The 26,462-nt window shown below is 35.6% G+C and overlaps 1 protein-coding gene across 10 annotated transcripts in view; it reads left to right on the top strand.

The window, feature by feature from the left end:
- ANKRD28 (ankyrin repeat domain 28) overlaps positions 1–26,462 on the top strand; it is a 204,237-nt gene that overhangs the window by 31,869 nt on the left and 145,906 nt on the right. For 7 of the 10 annotated variants that reach the window (XR_012014942.1, XR_012014943.1, XM_072792833.1 and 4 more), the window contains one exon: positions 23,485–23,557. The exons of 2 other annotated variants lie outside the window; for them this stretch is intronic. Coding sequence is in view for 5 of the 8 variants with exons in the window: in XM_072792827.1 (XP_072648928.1) it covers positions 23,485–23,557 (73 nt within the window). In the remaining 3 variants the exon portion in view is untranslated. Of the gene's footprint in view, positions 1–23,484; positions 23,558–26,462 lie in introns of those variants that run through there. One more of the 10 variants, XM_072792836.1, reaches the window with a different exon arrangement.

The raw sequence follows: 26,462 nt of genomic DNA, 5'->3' as shown, positions 1-26,462 counted from the left end.
AGAGAGACACAGAGAGAGGCAGAGACATAGGCAGAGGGAGAAGCGGGCTTCCTGTGGGGAGCCCGATTTGGAATTCGATCCCAGGGCGTCAGGATCACAACCTGAGCCAAAGGCAGACACTCAATCGCTGAGCCACCCAGGCACCTCATGGTTGACATTTTTTTTTAAGTATTTTTTAAAAATTTTTATTTATTTATGATAGCCTCAGAGAGAGAGAGAGAGAGGCAAAGACACAGGCAGAGGGAGAAGCAGGCTCCATGCACCTGGAGCCCGACGTGGGATTCGATCCCGGGTCTCCAGGATCGTGCCCTGGGCCAAAGGCAGGCGCCAAACCGCTGCGCCACCCAGGGATCCCCATGGTTGACATTTTTAACTGTAAGTTTCTTGAGGGCAGAGATCATGTCCCAGACCAAGCAGTTGCATAATACATAGTAGGTAATTGGTAAATGTTGAATAGATTTTAAGCAATGAGTGAACAGCACAGGAGAGTGAAAATAGCCCAATGTAGGAAGACAGAAATATTACCTTGGAAGGAAAAGATTCCTCTGATTGACCATGTGCATCAAAGGTCATTCTGGGATTAAAGTGAAATTGTGAGAGGTAACAGAATGAGGGAATTGAAATCCAGGGAGATGATTAAAAGTAGCAAGTATTTGGGCACCTGGATGGCTCAGTCAGTTAAGCATCTGCCTTCAGTTCAGGTCATGATCCCAGGGTTCTTGGATCTAGCCCCATGTCAGGCTCCCTAGCTCATTGGGGAGTTTGCTGATCCCTCCTACCCCCTCCCCATGCTCATGTGTACTCACTCTGGTGCTCTCTCTCAAATAAATGAATAAAATCTTAAAATAGCAAATATTTGTTCTTGACTTACATGAATTGTATCATTGGGTTTTAAAAATTTGAAAATTATCTGACTTAATGTTTTCAGGTCTTATGGAGTTAGGACAGAAGTGCCTAAAGACGAGAGACAAGGAAAGGTTACTCCCATTTTTCGCTAAGCAGAAGAAAGAAGATTATAGAACTTGATGTGGCTTTCAAGTGAGATTCTAGAATAAATTATTTAAAGAGTTACTTGTTTTCAGGGAAGGTGAAGCACTAATTATTAAAAATTAGCCTAAATTCATTGAGTCTAACTCTTTCTAGTTGTATATGAAACTTGCTGTCTGAAATGGATTACAAGAGATTTAAAGCATACTCATCAAATTTGCTGATAGATACGGGAGGGATAGTGCATTAGCAGGGATGGACTAGATTTTGCTGTAGTAATGCCCAAATCTCAGTAGCTTAAAAATAAGAGATTTATTTATTGCTTATAGTACATGTCCATTCTCATGTCAGCAGGGTACTCTGCTTTGTGTTGTCCTCATTCAGGAACCCAGGCTGGAGTTTTAAACTTCCGGAACATTACTTATATTTGTGGTAGGAGAAAGGGAACCTGATGAATTACTTATCAGCCCTCAAAGCCTTCTGTTGTATCACTTAAACTCATATTTAATTGATCCAAACAAGTTATATGACTATATCTAATTTGGATATTGGGTCAGTAGGGAAATGTAATTCTAACATCAGTTGGAAGGAGGAGACCCAGAAATAATGGCTGAACGTCAGTATTGACTAAGGTGAATGAAGATTTTCAATGACAGATTAAGGAGCTAAAAGGGTTGATTGTGATAGGCTAATGTGAATAGGTAAATCAAAGGGAAATTGAATAGGGAGAAATGTAAGATCCTGTCTGTCTATCCAAAAAACTAATTCCAATAACATATTTTTGATGGAGGGTGGGATGTGGTGGGTACATGTTGCTGGCTTATCAGCACACGTGACGGAAAAGTATAGTGGTTGGTGCAAGGAAAATGACACGGAGGCCTCAATTCTGACTATTCTGCACGTGAATTATCACATTTATGGCAATAGGTGCATGTTCAGAGGGGAAATGCACTGAATTTGAATACACTGAAAATTGAATATATGAATAAGGCAAATAGGAGTGTATAACTGGGAAAACTATCCTATCCTAGATGGGGAAATGGGGGACATCATGACTGCCTCAAATATTTGGAGGTATGCAGGAGAACTTTTATCATATGTCAGACTAAGAACTAGTGGGTGAAAGCTACTGGAAGAGATTTCAGCTCAGTGTAAAGAAGAATTTTCCTAGTTTAAAGATAGCATAGGATACTCCTTCCTAGAGATAAGCATCAGATTCTCCTGAATTTCTATGATGCTTAATGACGGAAGAATGCCTGTTATATGCCAAGAACTTTCATAAACATTATTAAATCAATGAGTAGGTAAATGTTTAGGTAATTATTTGTAACTTTGCTGGTGAAAAAAAGTAAAATTTAATGAATTAGCTAATAAACCATTTCTACCTTTATGCCTTATTACATATTGGAACTATACTAGGAACTTTATGAATTTTTTTCTAAGCCTTCAGTCTCATTTTATAGATGAGGAAATGAATTCAGAGATTATAACTTGCCCACGTTTATTGCTGGCTACTTGATGAAGTAAGAATTTTAACCAAGATCTCCTTGATTTCCAGAACTGCTTTTTCACTATCCCACTGCAGTAGTTACCTTGTTGTCCATATCTACCATGTTTATGTCTAGGGGGGCCAGTGCTCCCTTACTTTTGAATTCTATTACTCCATCTTTCTGTACTTCTCCACATGGTTCTAATGGGACTTCCTAGAGGTCTCCACTACTTGGTCACCCCCTACCTCCCTTCACATAGGCCAGTCAGCATTCCCTGGGAATTTTTAACTGAAACCAGAGAAGAGAATCATCCTTGTGTGGTGATAGATGTAGAAAGATCTAGTACTTGAGTGCTTCCCACGTCTGTGGTTGCCACTGTTTAAAGGAAGCTGGACTGCACTGAGAGAATGAGGTCTACTGCCTGACAAGCTAGTGTGGCTGTGTGTGTGGTTCCAGTTGTTCCCAATGGCCATCTGCGTTCCTTTCCTTGCCGTGATTTAGTTATTCCACCCTTCTCAACTACGTGAGAAATCCCTAGTAGCTTTAAACAATTCCTCTTTTGCAGGAGTAGAAAGGATTGAGTAGGACCTTGAACAGTACTGGTTACTTTTGACAGATGAGATGTGGCTCTGGGGGTGGCTATGTGCTGGGGAAACCTTCTGACAGGGAAGGAATTAACCATTGAAGAAGACAGTCACATGAGTGGCTCTTGAAGATGCAGTTTTTGTATATTATGTAGATGTTGAGGAAACGTGGGATTGTTAACAATGGTGATTTTTTTCAGAATTAATTTGTTAAAAGCCATTTAACCAAATGTAGCCTGTGGTATACTGAAATCTTACAACAAAAAGCTCTCCTAGTTGAGTAGTATTTGGAGTCCTGGCCCCTTCCTCTTTTCTGTCCCCTTTATGGCTACTCATATCTCAACTTCGATATGATCCAGAAAGATTTTTTTTTTTTACCTCCCAAAGTCTACTTTTCCATATTGGTTCTGAAAGACGAGGGACACAGCAGCTACTGTAGGGATTGGTGAAGGAAGTAAAGGAAGATGGGGAAGGGATTTATTTTTGTTTATTAAGTACTTAAAGTGTAGTGAGTACTTTATATGAATTTGGGGCAAGTGATATTATTCCTATTACGGTTAAGGGCATTCAGGCCCAAAGAGGTTGCATGACTGTACCAAGGTCATAGGGCTAATCCTAGATCTATTCTAACTCTAAAACTTGACCATTTCATGTAACTGTTAGAGAGTGAGTAGTTGTGCAGTCGTTCATGTATGTAAGTCAAAGATCAGAGTTAGTTGCATCTGACTTCATCTAATAAAAGATGAAGGCAGGGCAAAGTTAGGAGCAGGAACAAAAGAGGAAAAATTGTTCTATAAAGGACTAACGAGAAGAAACACAAAAATTGATGATAGGCAATATTGATAACTAACTGAGGAAAAATGGTTCTATAAAGGACTAATGAGAAGAAACACAAAAATTGATGATAGACAATATTGATAACTAACTGGATTATGTTCAGTGATACCCAGAAAAGGTATATATAGCTCCATTCTACCACTGAACAAAGTGCTCTATCAAAGTCATAATACCTACACCTTTGCCTTTAAAAATGAATGATTTTCAAAAAGTGCGAATTTTTCTCCACTTCAGAGTTAACAGGAACAAACTGTCTTTCCTTTTCCCAAGTGGATTTAAAAGACGTGTGGAGTTTCTGAAGGGGGATGACCTTGGCATTACAAACTGAAAAGGAACTCTATAAGCATTCAGTAGAGCTGAGGGTAAAGAAAGTACATTGTTTTCTCCCTTCTTCCTTCCTTTTTTTTTTTTTGGTTTTTTGGAGTAAGTCTCTCTTAGGTAGTTGATGCTGATAAGCAGACAATCCTGAGAGAAACTAGTGTTCAGCTCTAAAACTTTCATTACCTTACTATTTAAACAAACAAAAAACCCCTATACATATAAATGGCTGCTGGGGCTTAGCATGTTTTTGGCAATTTCATATGGTGTTTGTTCAGAGTTCTAGGGTCTTGCTGCAGTGCTTTGTGATTGGAATTGGAGTGGTGACCTGGTGGACCTCTAGGGCTGCATTCTCTTATCCAGAGCTGGGTCTGTTTGACTTGTCGTCATTCTATACATTCTCATGAATGTGTGTGAAGGCATAGGCATACACATGTGTATTAGATGAAATCATCTGAAATCTTAATTTCGGTGAAAGGATACTCTCAGATTCAAGTTATGTATATCATAACATTGCTGTTATAGTAAACTTAACTCATTATCTTGTATTCTTACATGTCTTTTTGGAATTTACAATATTTTTGCCTATAATTTTGTTTGGATCCAACGTTAATGACTATTGAAGCCTGTGTCTGGAATTATTTTCAGCTAACGATTAGAGATGATGAATTTTAGACTTTGTTTATAAGCTCCTAGCTTTGTGTGATACACAGACAGTAAAAATGACAAGTTTGGTGCAGGTTGACAGGGATGTCTTTGGTACATTGTGTTAGTAATACAGACATAGTAATAATACTGTGAATCAGATTTAATAATAGAAATGCAGAGCTTCTGAATAGAGGTTCCTTATGCTTTGATTTTTACTAAATAATTTTATAGAAAGGCAACATAAGTTCCTAACTACAAGGTGATGTAATTGAACTTGAATTTATAAGACAGTCTAAAAATCAAGCTCCTATCAGGGGCTTCTTTTATTTTCTGCCTTTGGTTTAGTGTAGTATAGGAGATCCAGGGAAATGACTTAAAGGCATACCAGTCTTTCATAACTGTGTGAAGAGCTCTCTGGTCCTAATTCATATGCATACATAGATTTCTTTCCTTCCATGTTCATGGTTTTAGCTCATGCTTCTGTCCTATCTTATTTGGATTGATATAGTATAGTAGTTCTCTGACCAGTGTACCCTTTTCCAGTCTTATCCCTTTTCAGTTCAGTTTTTTCTTTGTTTTGTTTCTTAAGTTCCACATGAGTGGAAGAAATCCTGAGGTATTTGTCTTTCTCTGAATGTTGTACTTCACTTAGCGTTATACTCTCTGATCCATCCATGTTGTTGCAAATGACATTTTATTCCTTTTTATGGCTGAATAGTATTCCATTATGTACATATATCACATCTTTATTCATTTATCTATCAGTGGGCTGCTTCCATAGTTTGACTGTTGTAAATAATGCTGCAGTAAACATAGGGGTGCATGTGCATCCTTTTGAATTAGTGTTTTTTATTTGGGGGTTAAATACCCAGTAGTGCAATCACTGGAACATAGGTAGTTCTATTTTTAATTTTTTGAGGACCTTCCGTACTGTTTTCCACAGTGGGTACACCAGTTTGCATTCCCATCAACAAACTACGAGGGTTCCTTTTTCTCTACATCCTCACCAACACTTGTTTCTTGTGTTTTTGATTTTAGCCATTCTGACAGGTGTGAAGTGATATCTCATTGTAGCTTTGGTTTCCATTACCCTGGTGATGAGTGATGTTGAGCATCTATTCATATGTCTTCTGTCCATCTGGATGTTTTCTTTGGAGAAATGAATGTTTATGTTTTCTGCTGAGGTTTTAATTGGATTATTTGAGGTTTTTTGGTGTGTGGTTACATAAGTTCTTCGTATATTTTGGATGCTAAACCTTTATTAGATATGTCATTTGCAAATATCTTCTCCTATTCAGTAGGTTACCTTTTAGTTTAATTGATTCTTTGCTGTGCAGAAAGAAGCTGCTGCTGCCTTTTTTCTTTTTTTTTAATTTTTTTTATGTAGTCCCAGTAGTCTATTTGTGCTTTTGTTTTCCTTGCTTCAGGAGACATCCCTAAAAAAATGTTGCTATGGCCAATGTCAGAGAGATTATTGCTTGTGCTCTCTTCTAGGATTTTTATGGTTTCAGGTCTCACATTTAGGGCCTCTTAATCCTTTTGAGTTTATTTTTATGTAGTTGGAAAGTGGTCCAGTTTCATTCTTTTACATGTAGCTGTCCAGTTTTCTCAACACCATTTTTTTGAAGAGACCGTCTTTCTCCCACTTTGTATTCTTGTCTCCTTTGTTGAGGATGAATTGACCTTTATAATCATGGGTTTATTTCTGGGCATTCTGTTTTGTTCTATTGATCTGTTTTTGTGCCAGTACCATCCATGCATACTGTTTTGATTACTACAGGTTTGTAGTATGTCTTGAAGTCTGGGATTGTGACACCTCTATTGTTTTGTTCTTTTCAAGACTGCTTTGGCTATTTGGGGTCTTTGGTGGTTCCATACAAATTTTAGGATTATTTGTTCTAGTTCTGTGAAAAATGCTGTTGGTATTTTGATAGGGATTGCTTTAAATCTGTAGATTGCTTTGGGTAGTATGGACATGAGCATGAAGTATCTTTCCATTTGTTTGTGTTGCCTTGATTTTCTTTTAGCATTGTTTTATAGTTTTCAGAGTATAGATCTTTCACCTCTTTGGATAAGTATATTCCTAGGTATTTTATTATTTTTGGTACAAATGTAAATGAGTTTGTTTTCTCAATTTCTCTTTCTGCTACTTCATTGTTAGTGTATAGAATGCAATGGATTTCTGTATACTGATTTTGTATCCTCCAACTTTACCAAATTCATTGATCAGTTATAGTGTTTTGGTGGAGTTTAGGTTTTTTACCTATAGTGTCATGTCATTTGCAAATAGTGAAAGTTTTACTTCTTCCTTACCAATTTGGTGCCTTTTATTTCTTTTAGTTGTCTGATTACTGTGGTTACAACTTCCAGTACTATGTTGAATAAAGGTGGTGAGACTGGACATCCTTGTCTTATTCTTGATCTTAGGGGAGAAGCTCTCAGTTTTTCATCATTGAGGATAATGTTAGCTGTGGGGTTTTCCATATATGGCCTTTCTTTTTTTTTTTTTTTTTTTTTTTTATATATGGCCTTTCTTATGTTGAGATATGTCTCCTCTAAATCTACTTTTCAGAGTTTCTGTCACAAATGGATGTTGTACTTTGTCAAATGCTTTTTCTGCATCTGTTGAAATGATCATATGGTTTTATCCTTTCTCTTGTTGATATGATGTATCACATTGATTTGTGAATATTGAACCACCCTTGCATCCCAGTAATAAATCCTACTTAATCATGGTGAATGATTTTTTTAATGTATCGTGGGATTCAGTATGGTTATATTTTATTGATGCCTTTGCATCTGTGTTCATCAGAGATACTGGCCTACAGATTTATTTTGTGGTGTCTCTCTGGTTTTGGTATCAGAGTAATGCTGGCCTCACAGAATGAGTTTGGAAACTTTTATTTTTGGAAAAGTTTGAGAAGAATAAGTAATGAGTCTTTCTTAAATGTTTGGTAGAATTCACCTGTGAAGCCACCTGGTCCTAGACTTCTGTTTATTGGGAATTTTTTGATTATTCAATTTCATTGCTGGTAATTTTTAAATTTTCTGTTTATTTTTCAGTTTTGGGAGGTTATATGCTTCTAGAAATTTATCCATTTTTTCTAGATTGTACAGTTTGTTGGATATAATTTTTCATAATATTCTTATAATCCTTTATATTTCTGTGGTGTCAGTTGTTTCATTTCTGACTTTGATTTCCTCCCCCCCCCTTCTGATGTGTCTGGCTAATGATTTATCAGTTTTGTTGGTCTTTTCAGTAAATTAGCTCCTGGTTTCATTGATTTGTGAGAATGATCTTTCTTTTTTTTCTTTTTTCTTTTTTTATTTATTTATGATAGTCCCACAGAGAGAGAGAGAGAGAGAGAGAGAGAGAGGCAGAGACATAGGCAGAGGGAGAAGCAGGCTCCATGCACCGGGAGCCCAATGTGGGATTCGATCCCAGGTCTCCAGGATCGTGCCCTGGGCCAAAGGCAGGCGCCAAACCGCTGCGCCACCCAGGGATCCCGAGAATGATCTTTCTTGATAATTTTTTAATTAGATTTTAGAATTAGACAATATTTTTAATTTGAATGTAATTTTCAGACACAGTATAAAATAAAATTCAATAGAAATTTAAATACCTACCACAAGGAATAAACAGATATTAATACTTTACCGTATTTCCTATATGTCTCTTTAAGGCTGATTTGTAAGTATATATATAGCAGGAGCCGCATTCCCATTTTTCCTTGGATATTTGCCTTGAAAGTTTAACATTTATACTGTGTTTACATATCCATAAACTATATGCTATCATTTTTGTGTTTTCTAAACTTTGAAATGGTATATGTGTCCTTTGCAACACTCTTTAAAAACTTTATGTGTTGATACTTTTGTTATAATCACTGTATTCCTCATACAAATAAATAGTCTATTTCCTTAATTCTGCCATTAGGTAGTTTCCAGTTTTGAGCAAAAAAATAGTGCTACACTAGATGTTCTGGTATGTCTCCTTACTGTGTACATATCAAAGTTTCTCTGAGATTGATGTGGGGAAGTAGACTTACTGGACCATAGCATATATACATGTTCACCTTTACTGTGTGATTTTTATTTTCTCCCAAGTGGTTATACCAATTATATTGTCTCTTTACTCTCAAACCTTTTTAAAAAGTTTCTACTTATTTGAGAGAGAGAGAGAGAGAGAGAGAGAAAGAGACAGTGTGCAAGAGAGTGAGCATGAGTGGAGTGCAGGGGCAGAGGGAGAGGGAGAAGCAGGATGCTGGGATCATGACCTGAGACGAAGGCAGACACTTAACTGACTGAGCCACCTAGGCACCCCTCAAATTTTTAATAGTTGTTTCAGTTTTGTTTTTACAGCTTGATGGGTGTGAAGTAATATTTTGTTTTAATTTATATTTCTCAAGTTCATAGTAAGATTGAATACATGTTCACATTTTTGACCAATTGGAATTTTTTGCATGAGTTGCCCATTTTGTTTTTCTTTTTTTCACAGTGCAGTCGTGTGTGTGTGTATGTTCACTATGAATTTTATTGGTTTTACTCTATAAACATCCAGATAATATTGCTAGTCTTTTCACTTTGTTTACGAGGTCTTATTCAGAGCTTCTAAATTGCAGTATAATCCTACTTACCAATATTTTATGTTCGTTTTCTCCTTTCTTGTATAAGAAACTCATCAAGGTCCTAAAAGTATTTAGTTTCTTATTAAAATTTGCAGTTTCTGGGGTAGCCCTGGTGGCTCAGCAGTTTAGCGCCGCATTTGCCTGGGGAGTGATCCTGGAGTCCCGGGATCGAGTCCCACGTCAGGCTCCCTGCGTGGAGCCTGCTTCTCCCTCTGCCTGTGTTTCTGCCTCTCTCTCTGTCTATCATGAATAAATAAAATCTTAAAAAAAAAGTTTGCAGTTTCTTTACCCACTTAGTTTTCTGACCCACCTGGAATATTACTTTTGTGTATAAGATTCCATTTTTTTTCCAAAATAGACTTTTCCTTACCCTTTGGTTTTCTATATATATTTTAAAAAATTTCAAGACCCCATGAAAGTTGAGTTTAATCTATATTCCATTGAAATTATGGATTTAATTTGGAAAATTGACATTGTACAATACTGAGTCTGGAAAAAGTAGATGATTCTCATGTAGCAGCTACTCAGACTTATGCCTGTTGTCTGCCCAAGCATATTTTCACAGTTGCCATCAAACAATAATAGCTCTTCCTTCTCTGCACTAAACCTTGCATGAGTGTTCCTCATAGGCAGATGCTATCCTTAAATAATTTGGGGGAAAGGGATTCTGGGAAATGTAGTTCCAGATTTATGTCCTGTGATGCATAGGAGACTATAGAAGGGGGTATTGATGATGCAGATTTTACAATACACAAGCCAAGCAAGCATAAATAAATGTGTTCTTATTTCTCTCCTCTTCTTGACATACAAGGGGGTTTTGATTGTTTTATACTGCCCCCCTGCCCCCGCAACTGACTTGTTTTGGAGATCTATTTCAATGGGATGTACATTTATAATTTTGCTAGCTATTGTCTGCTGAGGTTGTATGAATTTCTATTTCTACCCATAGTCTGTCACTTTCTATTTTGTATCCTGCTCTCCTATTAAAAATATTGTTTTACCTTCATTTGGTAAACTCCTTATTGTTTAAACACTGTGAAGTTGGGGGATCCCTGGGTGGCTCAGCGGTTTAGTGCCTGCCTTCAGCTCAGGGCCTGATCCTGGAGTTCTGGGATCGAGTCCCACATCAGGCCCCCTGCATGGAGCCTGCTTCTCCCTCTGCCTGTGTCACTGCCTGTCTCTGTGTGTGTCTCTCATGAATAAATAAATAAAATCTTTAAAAAAAAAAAAAACACTGTGAAGTCTTCCTGGCAGAAGTGATAATCTGATGGTATGCATGTACGTGTACATACTCAGTTCATCTTACTCTATTATACTAGGATATTTGTGCTTTCTCTGTGATAAATGTGATATTTCATTTTTTATAAAAATTTTCTCTGTGCCCATTTGTAGACATAGCCTTTTTTTAGTTATAATTGTATATCCTTTTATCATAAACATGTTGGGTATGTGTTTGTCTCCTTTACTAAACTATAGCCCTTTAGAACAATGCTGTGTTACTTCTTTGTTGGCAGCATCTAGCATATAGTAACAATTCAGTAACTACTGGAATGAATAATACATAATTCTAAACAGGGTATATGCAGCTTAATGACCTTTTTGTATTTAGCACAGTATATTATACTAGATGCTTTACATACATGAACATGACTCATTAAAACCATTGTTTAATCTTTTTGCTATTGAGTTGTATGAATATTTTATATATTCTGGGTACTAGACTCTTATACATAATTTGCAAATAGTTTTTCATTCTTTGGGGACATTTTCTCAATTCTTAAAATAGTGTCCTTTGATGCACAAAAGTTTTAATTTTGGTAAAGTCCAATTTGTCAATTTTTCATTGTTGCCTAGCTCTTGGTGTCATATCTAAGAAATCCTTGCCAAATCCAAGGTGATGTAATTTACTTGAAAATTTTGCCTAAATGCACATGGAAAATTCTCCAGAATAGATCACATACTGGGTCACAAATCAGTCCTCAAAAAGTACAAAAAGATTGAGATCAGACCATGCATATTTTCAGACCACAGTGCTATGAAACTTGAAGTCAACCACAAAAATTTTGGAGAGACTACAAATACATGAAGGTTTAAGAACATTCTACAGGGGATCCCTGGGTGGCGCAGCGGTTTGGCGCCTGCCTTTGGCCCAGGGCGCGATCCTGGAGACCCGGGATCGACTCCCACGTCGGGCTCCCGGTGCATGGAGCCTGCTTCTCCCTCTGCCTGTGTCTCTGCCTCTCTCTCTCTCTCTCTCTCTCTCTCTGTGTGTGTGACTATCATAAAAATAAATAAATAAATAAAAAATAAATTAATTATTGTATTTCATTAAACCACAAACCAGTGACAAATAATAAAGTCCCAGGAAAATTTCCTATTTAAATAAAAAAAAAAAAAAGAACATTCTACAGAAGAATGACTGGGTTAATTGGGAAATTAAAGAAGAAATTAGAAAACCTACATGGAAGCAAATGAAAATGAAAATATGAAGTCCAAAACCTCTGGGCTGCAGTAAAGGCAGACCTAGGATGGAAGTATATTGCAATACAGGTTCAATATTCACAAATTAATAATGTAATACACCACAGTAACAAAAGAAAGGCTAAGAGCCATAGGATCCTCTCTATAAATGCAGAGAATGCATTTGACAAAATAAAGCATCCGTTCTTGACAAAAACCCTCAGCAAATAGGGATAGCTAGAACATACCTCAACATCGTAAAGACCATATGGGGAAAAACTGGGAGCTTTTCTGCTATAGTCAAGGACAAGACAAGGATGTCCACTCTTACCATTACTATTTAACATAATACTAGAAGTCTTAGCCTCAGCAATCAAACAGAAAAAGAAATAAATGGTGTCTAGATTGGCAAGGAAGAAGTCAAACTGTCACTATTTGCAGATGACATGATATTCTGTAGAAAACTTGAAAGATTCCATCAAGAAATTACTAGCACTAATACGTGAATTCAGCAGAGTTGCAGGATATAAAATCAGTCAGTGTACAGGAATCTTTTGCACTTCTATACACCAATAACAAAGCAACAGAAAAAGAAATCAAGGAATCAGTCCCATTTGCAGTGGTACCCAAAACCATAAGATAGCTAGTAATAAACGTAACCAAAGAAGTAAAAAGATCTGTACTCCAAAGTATAGAACACTTATGAAAGAAATTGAAGAGGACCCCTCAAAAATGGAAAAGCATTCCATGCTCATAGAGTGGAAGAACAAACGTGGTTAAAATGTCTCTACTGCCCAAAGCAATCTACACATTTAACGCAATCCCTATCCAAATACCATCAGCATTTCACAGAACAAACGATCCTAAAATTTGTATAGAACCACAAAAGACCCCAAATAGGGATCCCTGGGTGGCGCAGCGGTTTGGCGCTTGCCTTTGGCCCAGGGCGCGATCCTGGAGACCCGGGATCGAGTCCCGCGTCGGGCTCCCGGTGCATGGAGCCTGCTTCTCCCTCTGCCTGTGTCTCTGCCTCTCTCTCTCTCTCACTGCGTGCCTATCATAAAAAAAAAAAAAAACCCAAATAGCCAGAGCAATCCTGAAAAAGAAAAACACAACTGGAGGCATCACAATTCTGGATTTCAAGCTATATTACAGAGCGGTAGTCATCAAGACAGTATGGTGCTGGCACAGAAATAGTCACATAGATCAGTAGAACAGAATGGGAAATCCAGAAATTGACCCACAATAGTCAACTAATCTTTGATGGAGCAGGAAGGAATATCTAATGGGAAAAAGACAGTCTCCTTAACAAATGGTGTTGGGCAAACTGGACACCAACGTGCAGAAGAATGAAACTGGACCACTTTCTTATACCATACACAAAAATAAATTCAAAGTGGATGAAAGACCTAAATATGAAACAGGAAGCCATCAAAATCCTAGAGGAGAATAAGGTAACAACCCCTTTGACCTCAGTGGCAGCCTCTTACTAGACACATCACTAAAGGCAAGGGGAGCAAAAGTAAAAATGAACTTTTGGAACTTCATCAAGATAAAAGCTTCTGCACAGCAAAGGAAACAGTCAACAAAACTAAAAAGCAGCATATGGAATAGGAGAAGATATTGCACACAACATATCTGATAGAATTTGTGTCCAAAATCTATGAAGAACTTATCAAGCTCAACACCCCAAAAATAAATAATCCACTTAAGAAATGGGCAGAATACCTGAATAGACACTTTTCCAGAGAAGACATCCAGATGGCTAACAGACACATGAAAAGATGCTCATCATCACTCATCATCAGGGAAGTTCAAAACCATAGTAAGATGGTTACCTATGGTAACCACCTCACCTATGTCAGAATGGCTAAAATTAACAACACAAGAAACGACAGGCGTTGGTGAGCATGCAGAGAAAGGGGAACCCTCTTGCACTGTTGATGAGAATGCAAACTGATACAGCCACTCTGTAGAACTGTTTAGGGGCTCCTCAAAAATTAAAAATAGAACTCTCCTACTATCCAGCAATTGTACTACTTAGGTATTTACCCAAAGGATAAAGAAATAGATTCAAAGGGCTATGTGCACCCTTATATGTATAGCAGCATTATCAACAATAGCCAAACTATGAAGAGAGCCCGAATGTCCACTGACTGATGAATGAGTAAAGAAGTGGTATATAAGTAAATAAATATGTATACAAACAGTGGAATATTAGTCATCAAAAAGAATGAAATCTTGCTATTTGCAATGATGTGGATGGAGCTAGTGTTTTAGATTAAGTGAAATAAGTCAGCTAGAGAAAGATAAATACCGTATGATCTCACTCATGTGGAATTTAAGAAACAAAATAGATAAACATATGGTAAGAAGGGAAGAAGATTAAAAGAGAGAGAGGGAAACAAACCATAATAGAGACCTCTAACGATGGAGAACAAACAGGGTTGATGGAGGGAAGTGGGTGGAGGATGAGCTAGATGGGTGATCAGTATTCAGAAGGGCACTTATGAGCACTGAGTGTTGTATGTAAATTATGAGTTCCTAAATTCTCCTAAAACCAATATTGCACTCTATGTTAACTAACTAGAATTTAAATAAAATTTTTAAAAAATAAAATTTTCTCTAGGAGTTTTATAGTATTAGCTCTTACATTTAGGTCTTTAATCTTTTTTGAATGTCATGAGGTAAGGGTCCAATTTCATTCCTCTGCATGTGGATCCAGTTGTCTCAACACTGAGTTTTGAAGAAACTATTCTTTTCCATTGAATAGGCTTAGCATACCTTATCCAAATTACCGGACCACAGATATGTGGGTTTGTTTCACACTCTCAATTAAATTCTACTGACCTATGTATTTGTCCTTATGTTAGTACCATACGGTTTTGATTACTGTAGTTTTGTAATAAGATTTGAAACTGTGAACTGTGAATTTTTTGTGGTCTTGTGCACAAAGAATGTTTTGACTATTCTGGTCCCTTGTATTTCTATGTGAACTTTATAATCAGCTTTTCTATTTCTGCAAAAAGAAAAAAAGCTGTTGTGAGTTTGATAGTAACGGCATTGAGTCTGTAGATCACTTAAGGTATTAAGTCTTCCAGTCCATTAATACGGAAGTATTCCCATTTATTTAAGATTTCTTTAATTTTTTTCAACACTGTTTTGCATACACTTTAAATTTATTTTAAAGTATTTTGTTTTTGATGCTATTGTAAATGAAATTATGTTTTAAATTTTGGATTGTTCATTGCTAGTGTATGGAAAGAACTGATTTTTTTGTGAGTTCATCTTATATTCTCTGACTTTGCTGAAATTGTTCATAATTTTGACAGGTGTTGGTTTCTTTCTTTTTTTGAGATTCTTTAGGATTTTGTGTATATAAGATCATACCCTCTACAAATAAGAGATAGTTTTACTTCTTTTCAATTTGTATGCTTTTTATTACTTTTTCTGTTGAGTTAATCTGGCTAGAACTTCCAGTGTAGGGTTAAATATAGGTGGCAAAAGTGGGTGTCCCTCTCTTGTTCCTGATCTTAGGAGAAAAGCATTGAGTCTTTCAGCATTAACTATGATGCTAGTTGTGGCTTTTTCATAAGCACTCTTTATCATGTCAGGGAACTTCCAGTTTGCAGTTTGTTGAGTAATTTTATCATGAAAGCATGTTGGGATTTTGTCAAATACTTTTTCTTTGGGTAAGTTGAGATTATTGTGTGGCTTTTTCCCTTCATCTGTTAATTTGGTATATTCATAGATTTTTTTTTTTCTTTTTGATGTTTACCATGCTTACAATCTTGGGATAGATTACATTTGGTCTTGGTTTAGAGTCCTTTTATTTTCTTTCTCCTTTCTCCTTTCTCCTTTTTTTTTTTTTTTTTGGTTTAGAGTCCTTTTAATATGCTCCTGGATTTGGTTTGCTAGTATTTTGCTGAAGATTTTTGTATCTATATTCATAAGAAATAATTGGCTTATAGTTTGTTTTTCCTTGTTATGTCTTTTTCTAGTTTTGGTGTCATGGTAATGCCTCAATGAATGTGGATTCCCAGTTGTCTGTGTGTTGAAGAAAGTATGCATGTGTTCCCTACCTTTCTATTTGAGAAGGATCCATGTTAATTCTTTAAATGTTTGGTAAGCTTAATCAGGGAAGCCTTGTAGTCCTGGGCTTTTCTTTGTTGGAGGGTTTTTGGTTACTGATACAATCTCTGTGTGTTTAGTAAGTCTGTTTAGAGTTTGTTTCTTCCCCCAATTCCCTTACTGTAGCTGTATTCCTTTATTATAGGTCAGTGTTATTTTCTTCCTTACTCCTGTAGATTTTATGATTATATAACCAAGAATCTCTCTTACTCCCCACATGTATACAATAGTATACTAGAAAAACTGTTGTGTATCATAATTATTCCATCTCCAGTATAGAGTTCATTTCCCGTAAGTACTTAGAGTTTTTTCATTACTCTGGTTGTCCTAGTATTTTACTGTCCAATACCGAGTTCCCTGTTGACATCTAGGTCATTTCTCATCTTTTGCTAATGCAAACAATGCTACAGTGAATTAACCACCTACTACAGTGCAATTCTGTAGACTTCACAGGTTCACTTGGTCCTCCAAAAGACTCTTGACTTCACAGACACTACTTAAAACTCTAGGTTTCCCAGGCTACCCATGGCTTCTAACTAACTGGCTATAAATTTGGGGCTTCCCACCACCCCCTCCGGTTTAATAATTTGCTAGAACGATTCTCAGAATGCAGGAGAATGCTGTACTTATAATTATAGTCTTCTTATAGAGATCTGAACCTGAAAAAGGGAGAGACGTGTAAGATGAGGCCTGAGAGGGTCCCAAACTCAAAAGTTTCTATATCCTCAGGACATGTCACCCTCCTAGCATGTTGATGCTTAACCAAGTTTCAATGTCAAGATTTTTTATTGAGGATTCAGTTGATAGGTATGATAGGTTGAATCATTTTTAATATGATTAAACTCAATTTTTAGCCCTGTTCCTCTACCTAGAGGTCAGGTGGTCCGGTTAATATGACTTGGCTAATAGCCTCAACCCTCTTAGCACACGATTGTTCTTTTCAGCCTGGCCAACCTCAGTCAAACAATTGAGGGGTCTACCATGAGTTACCTTATTAGCATAAACCCAGATACGGTCTGAAGGGCTTACTGTGAATAACAAGGACACTTATATCACCCAGGAAATTGATAGGTTTTATAAGCTCTCTGGTACCCAGGACAAAAGACAAGACAAATTTTTTATTATTTAGCAGTTTACGTATATCTCTGTTCATGTGCAAATGTATCAACTAAAAGGGAAATTTTTCTTCCTCTTCCCCCTCTTCTCCCCGACTTTCACATGATTTAATAATCAAAACCAAATAAAGTTATTCTTGAGAGGTTTTTCTCCCACTTTGAGTCCCATGAATAAAACTTGTGCAACCCACTCCCAACAAATAACCATGCTTTTCTCCGTATCCTTCATATTTCTCTGTGCAAATGTCTTTTTCCTTATATATAGCCTACATATAGAGACTCCAATGTAACTTGCTTTTTTTCACTTAAAAATAAGGAAATACATATCCAAAATATATCAGTAGAATGAATATGCATTCACAGTTTGGCTAGATATTGACAGATTGCTCTCCCACAGATTGTATTAATACATTATCTCAGTCTAGAACCTGATAGTTTCAGACTTCTTGATCTTTGCCAGTTTGAGAGATGAACAGTGGTTTATACATGTAGCTTTAATATGAATTTCTGTTACAAAGTTGAGCATCTGTATATGTTTTCACATTTGTGCTCCTTTTCTATGAATTGTTTCTATTCTTTGCCAATTTATTAGTGGAATTTTTTTCCTTTTTCTTATGTTTGTCATTTGTTTTACTTTGTGGCTACATTTTTTTCAGTACAGAAATTTAATGGTTTTAAATGGTTAGATTTATGAATTTTTATGGCTTTCTAAATTTTTGTGTCTTCCCTTTTAGATGATTTTAATAAAAGTATTGTTTTTTTGTTTTTTGTTTTTGTTTTTTGTTTTTGTTTTTTTTTTAGTACTTTTATACTTTTTCTCTATTTTTACTAAGATGTAATTTAGCAGTGTGCCTGGGTGGCTCAGTTGGTTAACCGTCTGCCTTTGGCTTAGGTCATGATCCCAGGGTCCTGGGATTAAGCTCCCTGTTCAGTGGGGAGTCTGCTTGTCCTTCTCCCTCTGCACCTGCACCCTGTTCAGGCTCTGTCTCTCTTAAATAAATAAAATCTTTTTTAAAATGTATAATTTAGCTGTGGTAAAATTTATCCTTTTTTGTGATATCTTAACAAATGCATTTAATGACTACCACAATCGAGATTTAAAACACTTCCATCATCCCTAAAAATTCATTTGTGCTCTTTTGTATTCATCTCCTCCTGAGGTACCCAGCTCCTGACTACTTACCTCTTCTCTGTCCTTAAGATTTTGCATTTGCAGAATGTCATAAGAAATTGAATCATTCAGTATGTAGCCTTTCACTTGGCATAATGCATTTAAGATTTACCCATGCTGTTGGTGTATTCAAGTCATCAGTTGGTTCCTTTTTTATTACTGAATCATTTTCTAGTATATGAATTTACCACAGCTTATTTATCCATTCTCTAGTTGAGGAATGTTTGGCTTATTTCCAAGTTTTAGAGGTTATGAATAAAGCCAATATAACTGTTCATATACAAGACTTTTTGTGAGCATAAATTTTTATTTTATTGGGTTCATACCTAGGAATAGAATTGCTGAATTACATGTTAATTATATATATGACTATAAGCAACTGGCAAATCATTTTCCAAAATGGCTGTACCATTTTGCATTCCCACCAGTAATGTATGAGAATTACTCTGCATCTTCTCCAGCATTCAGTATTGTCAGTTTTTTTTTAAAGAAAAAAAAGTCGTTTTACTAGGTGTGTTATAGTACCTCATTGTGCTTTAATTTGCATTTTCCTAGTGAGTAATGTCTGTATATTGGCTTTCTTGAACTGTCAAACTGTTTACGTCTTTTGCCCATTTAAAAAATTGGGCTTTTCTATTACTTATTATAGGAGTTCTTTATTTTGGATAGAAGCCTTTGTTATAGATCTGATTTGTAAGTATTTTCTCAGAATGTGGTTTATATTTTCATTCTTTTAATGATCTTTTTCAAAGAGTAGAAATCCTTTATTTTGATGAATTTTAATCCATATTTTATCTCTGGATTGTACTTTTGATATTGTCTCTAAGACATCTTTGCATCTTTTGTCCTGTGTTTTCTTCTAGAAATTCTGTAGGTTCAGATTGTATGTTTAGATCTGTGATCTATTTTTCAGTCATTTATTGTGTTTGATATTAGCTAGAAGTGTAAGTTTGTTGTTTTTTTTCCTTGTCAGTGGATTTTCAGGTTGTTCCAGATCATTTATTGGGAAGATTATTTTTTCTCTGTTGACTTGCTTTTGCACCTTTGTCAAAGATCACTTGATCATGTCATCTATTTCTGGACTCTTCTATTCCATTTCATCAGATCTGTATGTCTCTCTTGCACTGTCTTGATTACTGTAGCTTTCTAGTAGTGTGAATCCTCCAACTTTAAATATTGTTTTGGTTCTTCTTTATAAATTTTACTCTTCCATATAAATTTTTAGATCAGTGTATTCTTTTCTGCAAATGCCAAAGGTACTTTGATTGGGATTGCATTGAGTCTGTGAATTAAATATGGAAAAATTGACATCTTAACAATATTGAGCCTTTGAATGCATGAACGTGATACCTCCATTTAGGGCTTTTATTTCCTTCAGCAATATTCTATAGTTTTTAGCATGGATACTCTGCATATATTTTGTTAAGTTTATATCAGTATGTCAGTTTCTGGGGTGCTGCTACAAATGCTATACTTCTAAAGTTTTTATTTACAGTTCACTGATAGTATGTACAAATATAATTGTATTTCACAACTTTGCTAAAATTACTAAATACGAAAACGTTTTCAGAGATTCTGTGGCATTTTCCACATAGATAATCATGTTGTGTGCTAATACAGGCAGTTTTCTTTCTTTCTGAGGTGTATGCCTTATTATTTCTTCTCATAGCCCTATTGCAGTGGCTAGGACTTCCAATATGATATTGAGTAGAATTGGTGAGAGCAAACATACCTGCCTTGGTTCCCCTTAGAGAAATCAGTCAGTAGTTTCCTAGTACTTTTATAGTTCTTTTAACACAAACATTTCAATATAGTGATGGCATAGCAAAGGAATCCTATTACTTTTTTTCAGATGGCTTCCAGTTTTCCTGATATCATTCATTAACTAAATGTACCATATGTATGTATGTCTGTGCCTCAACACATGAACTTTAATCAGGGCACTTACTGCATTGCTTTGCTGTTTACTTTTTACTTCTTTTTCTCTCTCAATAGAAGATGAACATTTTGGGGGAATAAAAAATGGTGCCTACCCTCAAGGAACTTATCTTGTGAATAATTGGTATTATATTGGACCATTTGAAATTGCCAATATTATTATTTTTTAAAGATTTTACTTAGAAAAAAAAAAGATTTTACTTAGAGTGTGCATGTGAGAGCGCACAAGTAGGGGGAGAGGGCAGAGGCAGAGGGAGAAGCAGGCTTCCTGCTGATCAGGGTTAGGGTTAGGGTTAGGGAGCTCAACAGGGGGCTCCATCCCAGGACCCTGGCAGCATGACCTGAGGTGAAAGCTAGACGCTTAACCAACTGATCCACCCAGTGGATCCTGCCAGTATTAATTTCTAGCCTGTAAAATCTTATATCAACTTGGGACCAATACAGAAAAACAAGAAAAGAAAATGAAAACTGTGTTCTGCTTTCAAGGCCTAATTATCAGTGTGAGAAATGTTCGTGCATGAGAAGTTGTTCATCACTGTTGTGTGCGTATAAGTGAAGCCATGGAACTGGATATACTGATGTAAATGGGATACAACCACTGCCCTTGAAGGAGATTCTCTCTGGAAGACAGGATCTTTACAACATTTAGATATGTTTAATTCTGTGATGGATCTGTCAATATATGCACAAATTTAATCTCAGTTGGAATCTACTTGTAATCTTAGCTCCATATGTCTCAGTATCTTGGACTACAAAAGACTTTGGTGTAGTGATTTGTGTAAGTCACTGAGAAGGCTAACACACTTTTGTATGTGATGATTTTATGTGAAAAAATACTCTGTACATTGTTCAGTTTAATGTGACATTACTTCAATCACCTGGTATCTTGTAGATTTCCTTTTGAAATAACTTGATGTTTTAAAAGAAGAAAGATGGGATCCCTGGGTGGCGCAGTGGTTTAGCGCCTGCCTTTGGCCCAGGGCGCGATCCTGGAGACCCAGGATCGAATCCCACGTCGGGCTCCCAGTGCATGGAGCCTGCTTCTCCCTCTGCCTGTGTCTCTGCCTCTCTCTCTCTCTGTGTGTGTGTGTGTGTGTGTGTGTGACTATCATAAATTAAAAAAAAAAATTAAAAAAAAGAAGAAAGACATTAAAGAAATCATAATATAAAAAATAAAACTATTGAATTTCCCTACTCCAATTTTTTGTGTTTGGGTACATTATATGTGGAGGGGAACTATAATATTTTTGTATTATATATACAAAAATATTGTATTGACTCTTAAGCTGGTCTTTCACTACTTTGTATTCCAAGTCTGGAAAAAGGAATATATAAGAGACTGTATGTAAGCTTCATGAAGTCAGAAACTGTTTTCTCTTGTTCACTGTTGTATTCTTTGCAGTTAGCACATAAGTAGTTATTAACAAATGATTATTGTTATTCCTGGTGGGGAGGAGGCCAAGCTAGTTGGATTTGATTACAGTAAGAAAATGTAATTTTTACATGAAATATGTTGATTTTAGTACAGATGAAAGTTATTATAATCACATGGTGCTTGATAAGCATCGGGAGAGTTGTAGTTGTTTAGGCAATTAAATTGTATTGGTAAATATATAGTAACAGAGACTTTTAATCATTCAGGAATTTGCTTATGGTATCATTTTGTGCTTTGACTATTAACAAGATTAAAATATACCATTAAAACCTATAAAGTACCATGTATTCATTTGAAACTCTTGTTTAAAATACATGATTCAGAAAAGATTATCTTTGTGTTAGTAATAATCAATGGATAGAAGTACCCAGGAAATTTACTTTTTTGTATTTACTGCCACCAAATGGCAAATTAATACTACTACTATATCTATTAAATTAATACTGTAAGAAGACATTCTAAAGGTAATGTCCCTTTAGTATTGTTCTGACAAGGTTAATTCGTTCATAAAGAATTTTGACAAGAGAAAAAAAACAAATTTTAATATGTTTAGAACTGTACCTGACCTTCTACCAGAGTAGATAGGCTGGTTTCTATCTTCTTTAACATACAGGAAAGACATAGTGCAAATCACTATGACAAAGATGATAAAAACTGATAACTCAGCCTTAATAAGAAAAGTATTTGAGAAAATACTTTTATACAGGAATTTCTGACATTTATTTTGTCTAGGTTATTGTACCTGAGATTGATGGCTCCAGATTATTTTAGGTCTAATTTTATTTATTTGAAGATAAGCCATTTTATTAAAATTACTGGGATATTATCCTGGAAAAATTATTATGAGAGTAGAAAAACAAAACAAAACAGAAACAAATGTTCAGTTTTTAGGAAGTTGGTTAAATACAATAAGATATTACTTTTGGGGATCCCTGGGTGGTGCAGTGGTTTGGCGCCTGCCTTTGGCCCAGGGTGCAATCCTGGAGACCCGGGATCGAATCCCACATCAGGCTCCCGGTGCATGGAGCCTGCTTTTCCCTCTGCCTATGTCTCTGCCTCTCTCTCTCTCTTTCTCTCTCTGTGACTATCATAATTTAAAAAAAAAAATTAAAAAAAATAAGATATTACTTTTTAATGTTATATAGTTACTGAAAGTGTAATAGAGGAATACTTAAGGATATGGATAAAAGTCCACATTAGTAAATGGAGGGAGATGAGGAGAAGCAAATTACAAAACATTATAGTATCACAGTTAATTAAAAAGTACATTTATAGAAAATAATTGTTTTTATGGGAGGTATTGTGATTTCTTAAATATATGTATTTCTAAAATGAACATGTCTTAAATGTTCAGAAATTATGTAGATTGAATATTTTATACTTTGTAGACACATCCCCATGGCAGCATTTTATTATAGGAAATATATTCAAGCAGTTTTTTGGTTTTGTTTTGTTTTGTTTTTGAATAATGAAAATGTCTTATTGCAAGCAATTCTGACTCAGGCTTCACTTTTTGAGTCTCTTCTGATTGGTTCATATTTAAAAAAACCTTTACAAAAACTCTTTGTTACACAGATTAATAATTTTCTCTTTAGCAGAAGGATGAAACTTCTGAATCAGTAAGATTTTGAATATTATCTAATTATTTAGTGCTTTGTTAAGGTACTAGTTATATTTATAACCTAGCCCTTCATTTTTAGGGTCAGCATATTCTTGCTTTTGATATCTGTTTTCTGCCACAGGCCTGAGATTGGAATTGAAGCAATACAACTACTGCTTCCACCAGAGGAAAATAGTATGGGAATTCCTATTATGGTAGGTTATTTTCCAGTAGTCTCTCTGCAATAATATAGGCAGCTCTTGTAATTCATCAGTTTGTTGGTATTTATGCCTTCTCATAAATTAAGCATAGCTTTTCTATATAACTATATGTGAATCCTTTGTGTCAGTCAAAATCCTGTCTTGTAGACATTTTGTTTATGTGTGGTGGTCCCTGTATTTCTGGAAAACTTAATTATAACAATTTAATTCAAATAGATTTTTAGGGAAGGAACTTAAAAATCTGATTTAAGATTTCTGTGATTTTTCTGTTGTAGTTTGGAGAAGAGAGTATGAAACAGCTGAAAATTATGGTACTGCAATTAGTTTTTTTTAACTAGTAAATTACTAGATGTTTTCATTCTTAAATTGTATATATCACCTTGCTCATAGCTCATTCTCTTACATGTTGTATGTTTGTGGTACATTCTGTGAACATTATCAGCCATTCACTAATCATTGGGGAACCTCAATAACATGAGTGACTCCTATGTTTCTAGAAAGTAGTTAAAAAATCTCATAAAATCTAGGGCTATTAGACTGAAGATGTTTGTGAAGACAATATAATCTAGTTTGATACCATTGGCATTGTTTGCTAGGCGTCTTATTTGAAATTCAAATATATTGAAAGGTTCTGAAGAAAAGAAAAACCTATGGCTTTATAACTGGCTTCTTTACCATTATCAAGTTTCCACTTGCTGTACTTTCTGTTAAATATTTTTGATCCTAAATGGTAATACCATTTGATACTAAGTAGACTTGAGCAAAGTTGTTTTGCAACAAAACAAATCACCCTTATTGGGTTTTGTTGTAATTTGTTCTTAGTTAAACTTTTCCTGTTTTTTTTTAAAGAAGAGAAGATGATTAGAACGCTACTATTATGTTGAAAACTAAAAGATTTTGTCCATCTGTATTCTAGTAGGAGGGGAGCAGATTATTGGGAAACATTTATTACGTTGTGTTCTTCCAGTTGGAATAATTTTGGTGACATTGAAGATTTATATTCTCTTGAGAAATTTTGAATTCTGTGTGAATTAACCAGTTGTGACTCTTTACCTGACCTTTCAGTTTTGTCTATTAAATTACCACTTTAAAAAAAAGCCCACACAGGATGCTTCTCGTTGTTACCTGGATTTCTTTTACTGAACAGAACCCCACTGGAAGCTCATTTCCTCATATACCTTATTTCTGTTCTTTGTAAGTCATTTTCTAGGGACACCTGGGTGACTCAATTGGTTAAGTGTCTGACGTTAACTCAGGCCATGATTTCAGGGTCCTGGGAGTCTGCTTTTCCATCTGTACCCCAAGCCCCCTTCATGTGCTCTCACTCACTCCCAAATAAAAATAAAATCTTAAAAAAAAATTAAAATAAAATGATATAAACAAATCATTGTCTAGCTCTTGACCCAGTAAAAACTTTGGATGAGTCTTGAAATATTCCTAATTCAGTCAAGGATTTGAATAATGGATAGGCAAGACGGAAAATGAAAAAAATGCAAACTTAAAAAAGTAAGGATACGATTTGTTGGGGAAAACGGCAATAAACAGCAGACACCATCAGTGTTATCTGGCTCACTTATTTTTTATTTCCTGGTAATGTAGAGTCACAAATTTAACTACTTTTGCTACATGATCACTGTATAAATTGTAATTTTCATCTTTTACCACTGGATGGTGCTTTTGCATTGGTTTCTGCAGTCTAAATTTGCATAAGGAACATTTAAAAATTCATCGTAAAGAACAATGAAATTAAAATTTGATAGTGATATAGTTGGTCACATAAACATTAAAATATAACGATTATTTGTGATACATACTGTAGTTTTAAAAAGATAAACCCTTGTGCATGAAATGGTTAAGGGTTAAGAGCTATATACCTGACCGTATTTTCTAATACAGTCTTCTTCACTCTACCACCTTAGAAATATTTTAGGTGTTTTGATTTTGTAGGTGATACTATAATTTAAATGGTACTTAAATAAAAACAGTTTGATTTGTAATGTTAAAATATATATGCAGATAGCTCAGGCTTTTAAAATTGTTGTTTGTTTTTTAAAGATCTTATTTATTCATGAGAGACACAGAGAGAGGGAGGAGAAGCAGGCTCCCCACAGGGACCCCTATGATCAGGCGTCCCTATAAATGTTTTTGATAATCACCTTGTTTCTATCTGGAAGCCATCAATTGAAGCCTTTTCTTTCACAAATCCTATATTCAAATTATCTTTTGTTAGTTGCCAAGGGACTTTTTGATAGTTATCCTGCTTGGGCAATTTGAGTTTATTTAGGATTGTAACAAACAAAGCATGAGTTTATTGGGATCGTAACAAAGTTGTGGAGATTGTAATTCAAGGAAATAATTTCAAGTAAGAAAGCATTCACTTATGTTCTTTAACAAGAAAAACAGAAACTCTAGAACATCAGTGTCTACACAGCTTTCTCTGAGACCTTCTTTCTCCAGTTCAGTCTTTTGTTTCTTTTTCTGTTCTTTAGAGGATTATTTATATAAAAACAAGCATCTGAAATTACCCCTTCTTGTATTCTGCTCTTCACTAGCTATTTGATAGCTTTTGAGGTATGAATGAGGAGACAGTTATAGCTCAGCAAGTTTTAAGTCTTAGTCGCTTTGCTCTATGATCAGTGCCTAACTATTTCGTCCCTTGGGCTGAGTATGGAGCTGCTAAATGGCTTTGGCCTGACAGATTTGCTTCTTAACAGTGAATCTTCACCTAGCAGTGTTCACATTTTGGTCCTAAATTTTATTATTTACTGGAATGTGAACTTTTGTCATTTAACCCTTGTAGAGGTTATTTTTCTTGCCTCTAAAGTGGTGATTGAGTTTAGCAAATAAGAATCATGATTAAGGGATCCCTGGGTGGCGCAGCGGTTTAGCGCCTGTCTTT

The sequence above is a fragment of the Canis lupus genome, chromosome 22 (genome assembly GCF_048164855.1).
Source record: "Canis lupus baileyi chromosome 22, mCanLup2.hap1, whole genome shotgun sequence".
NCBI lineage: Eukaryota > Metazoa > Chordata > Mammalia > Carnivora > Canidae > Canis > Canis lupus.
Note: the sequence above shows the minus strand (reverse complement) of the source record. Positions and strands in the feature narration are given on the sequence as shown.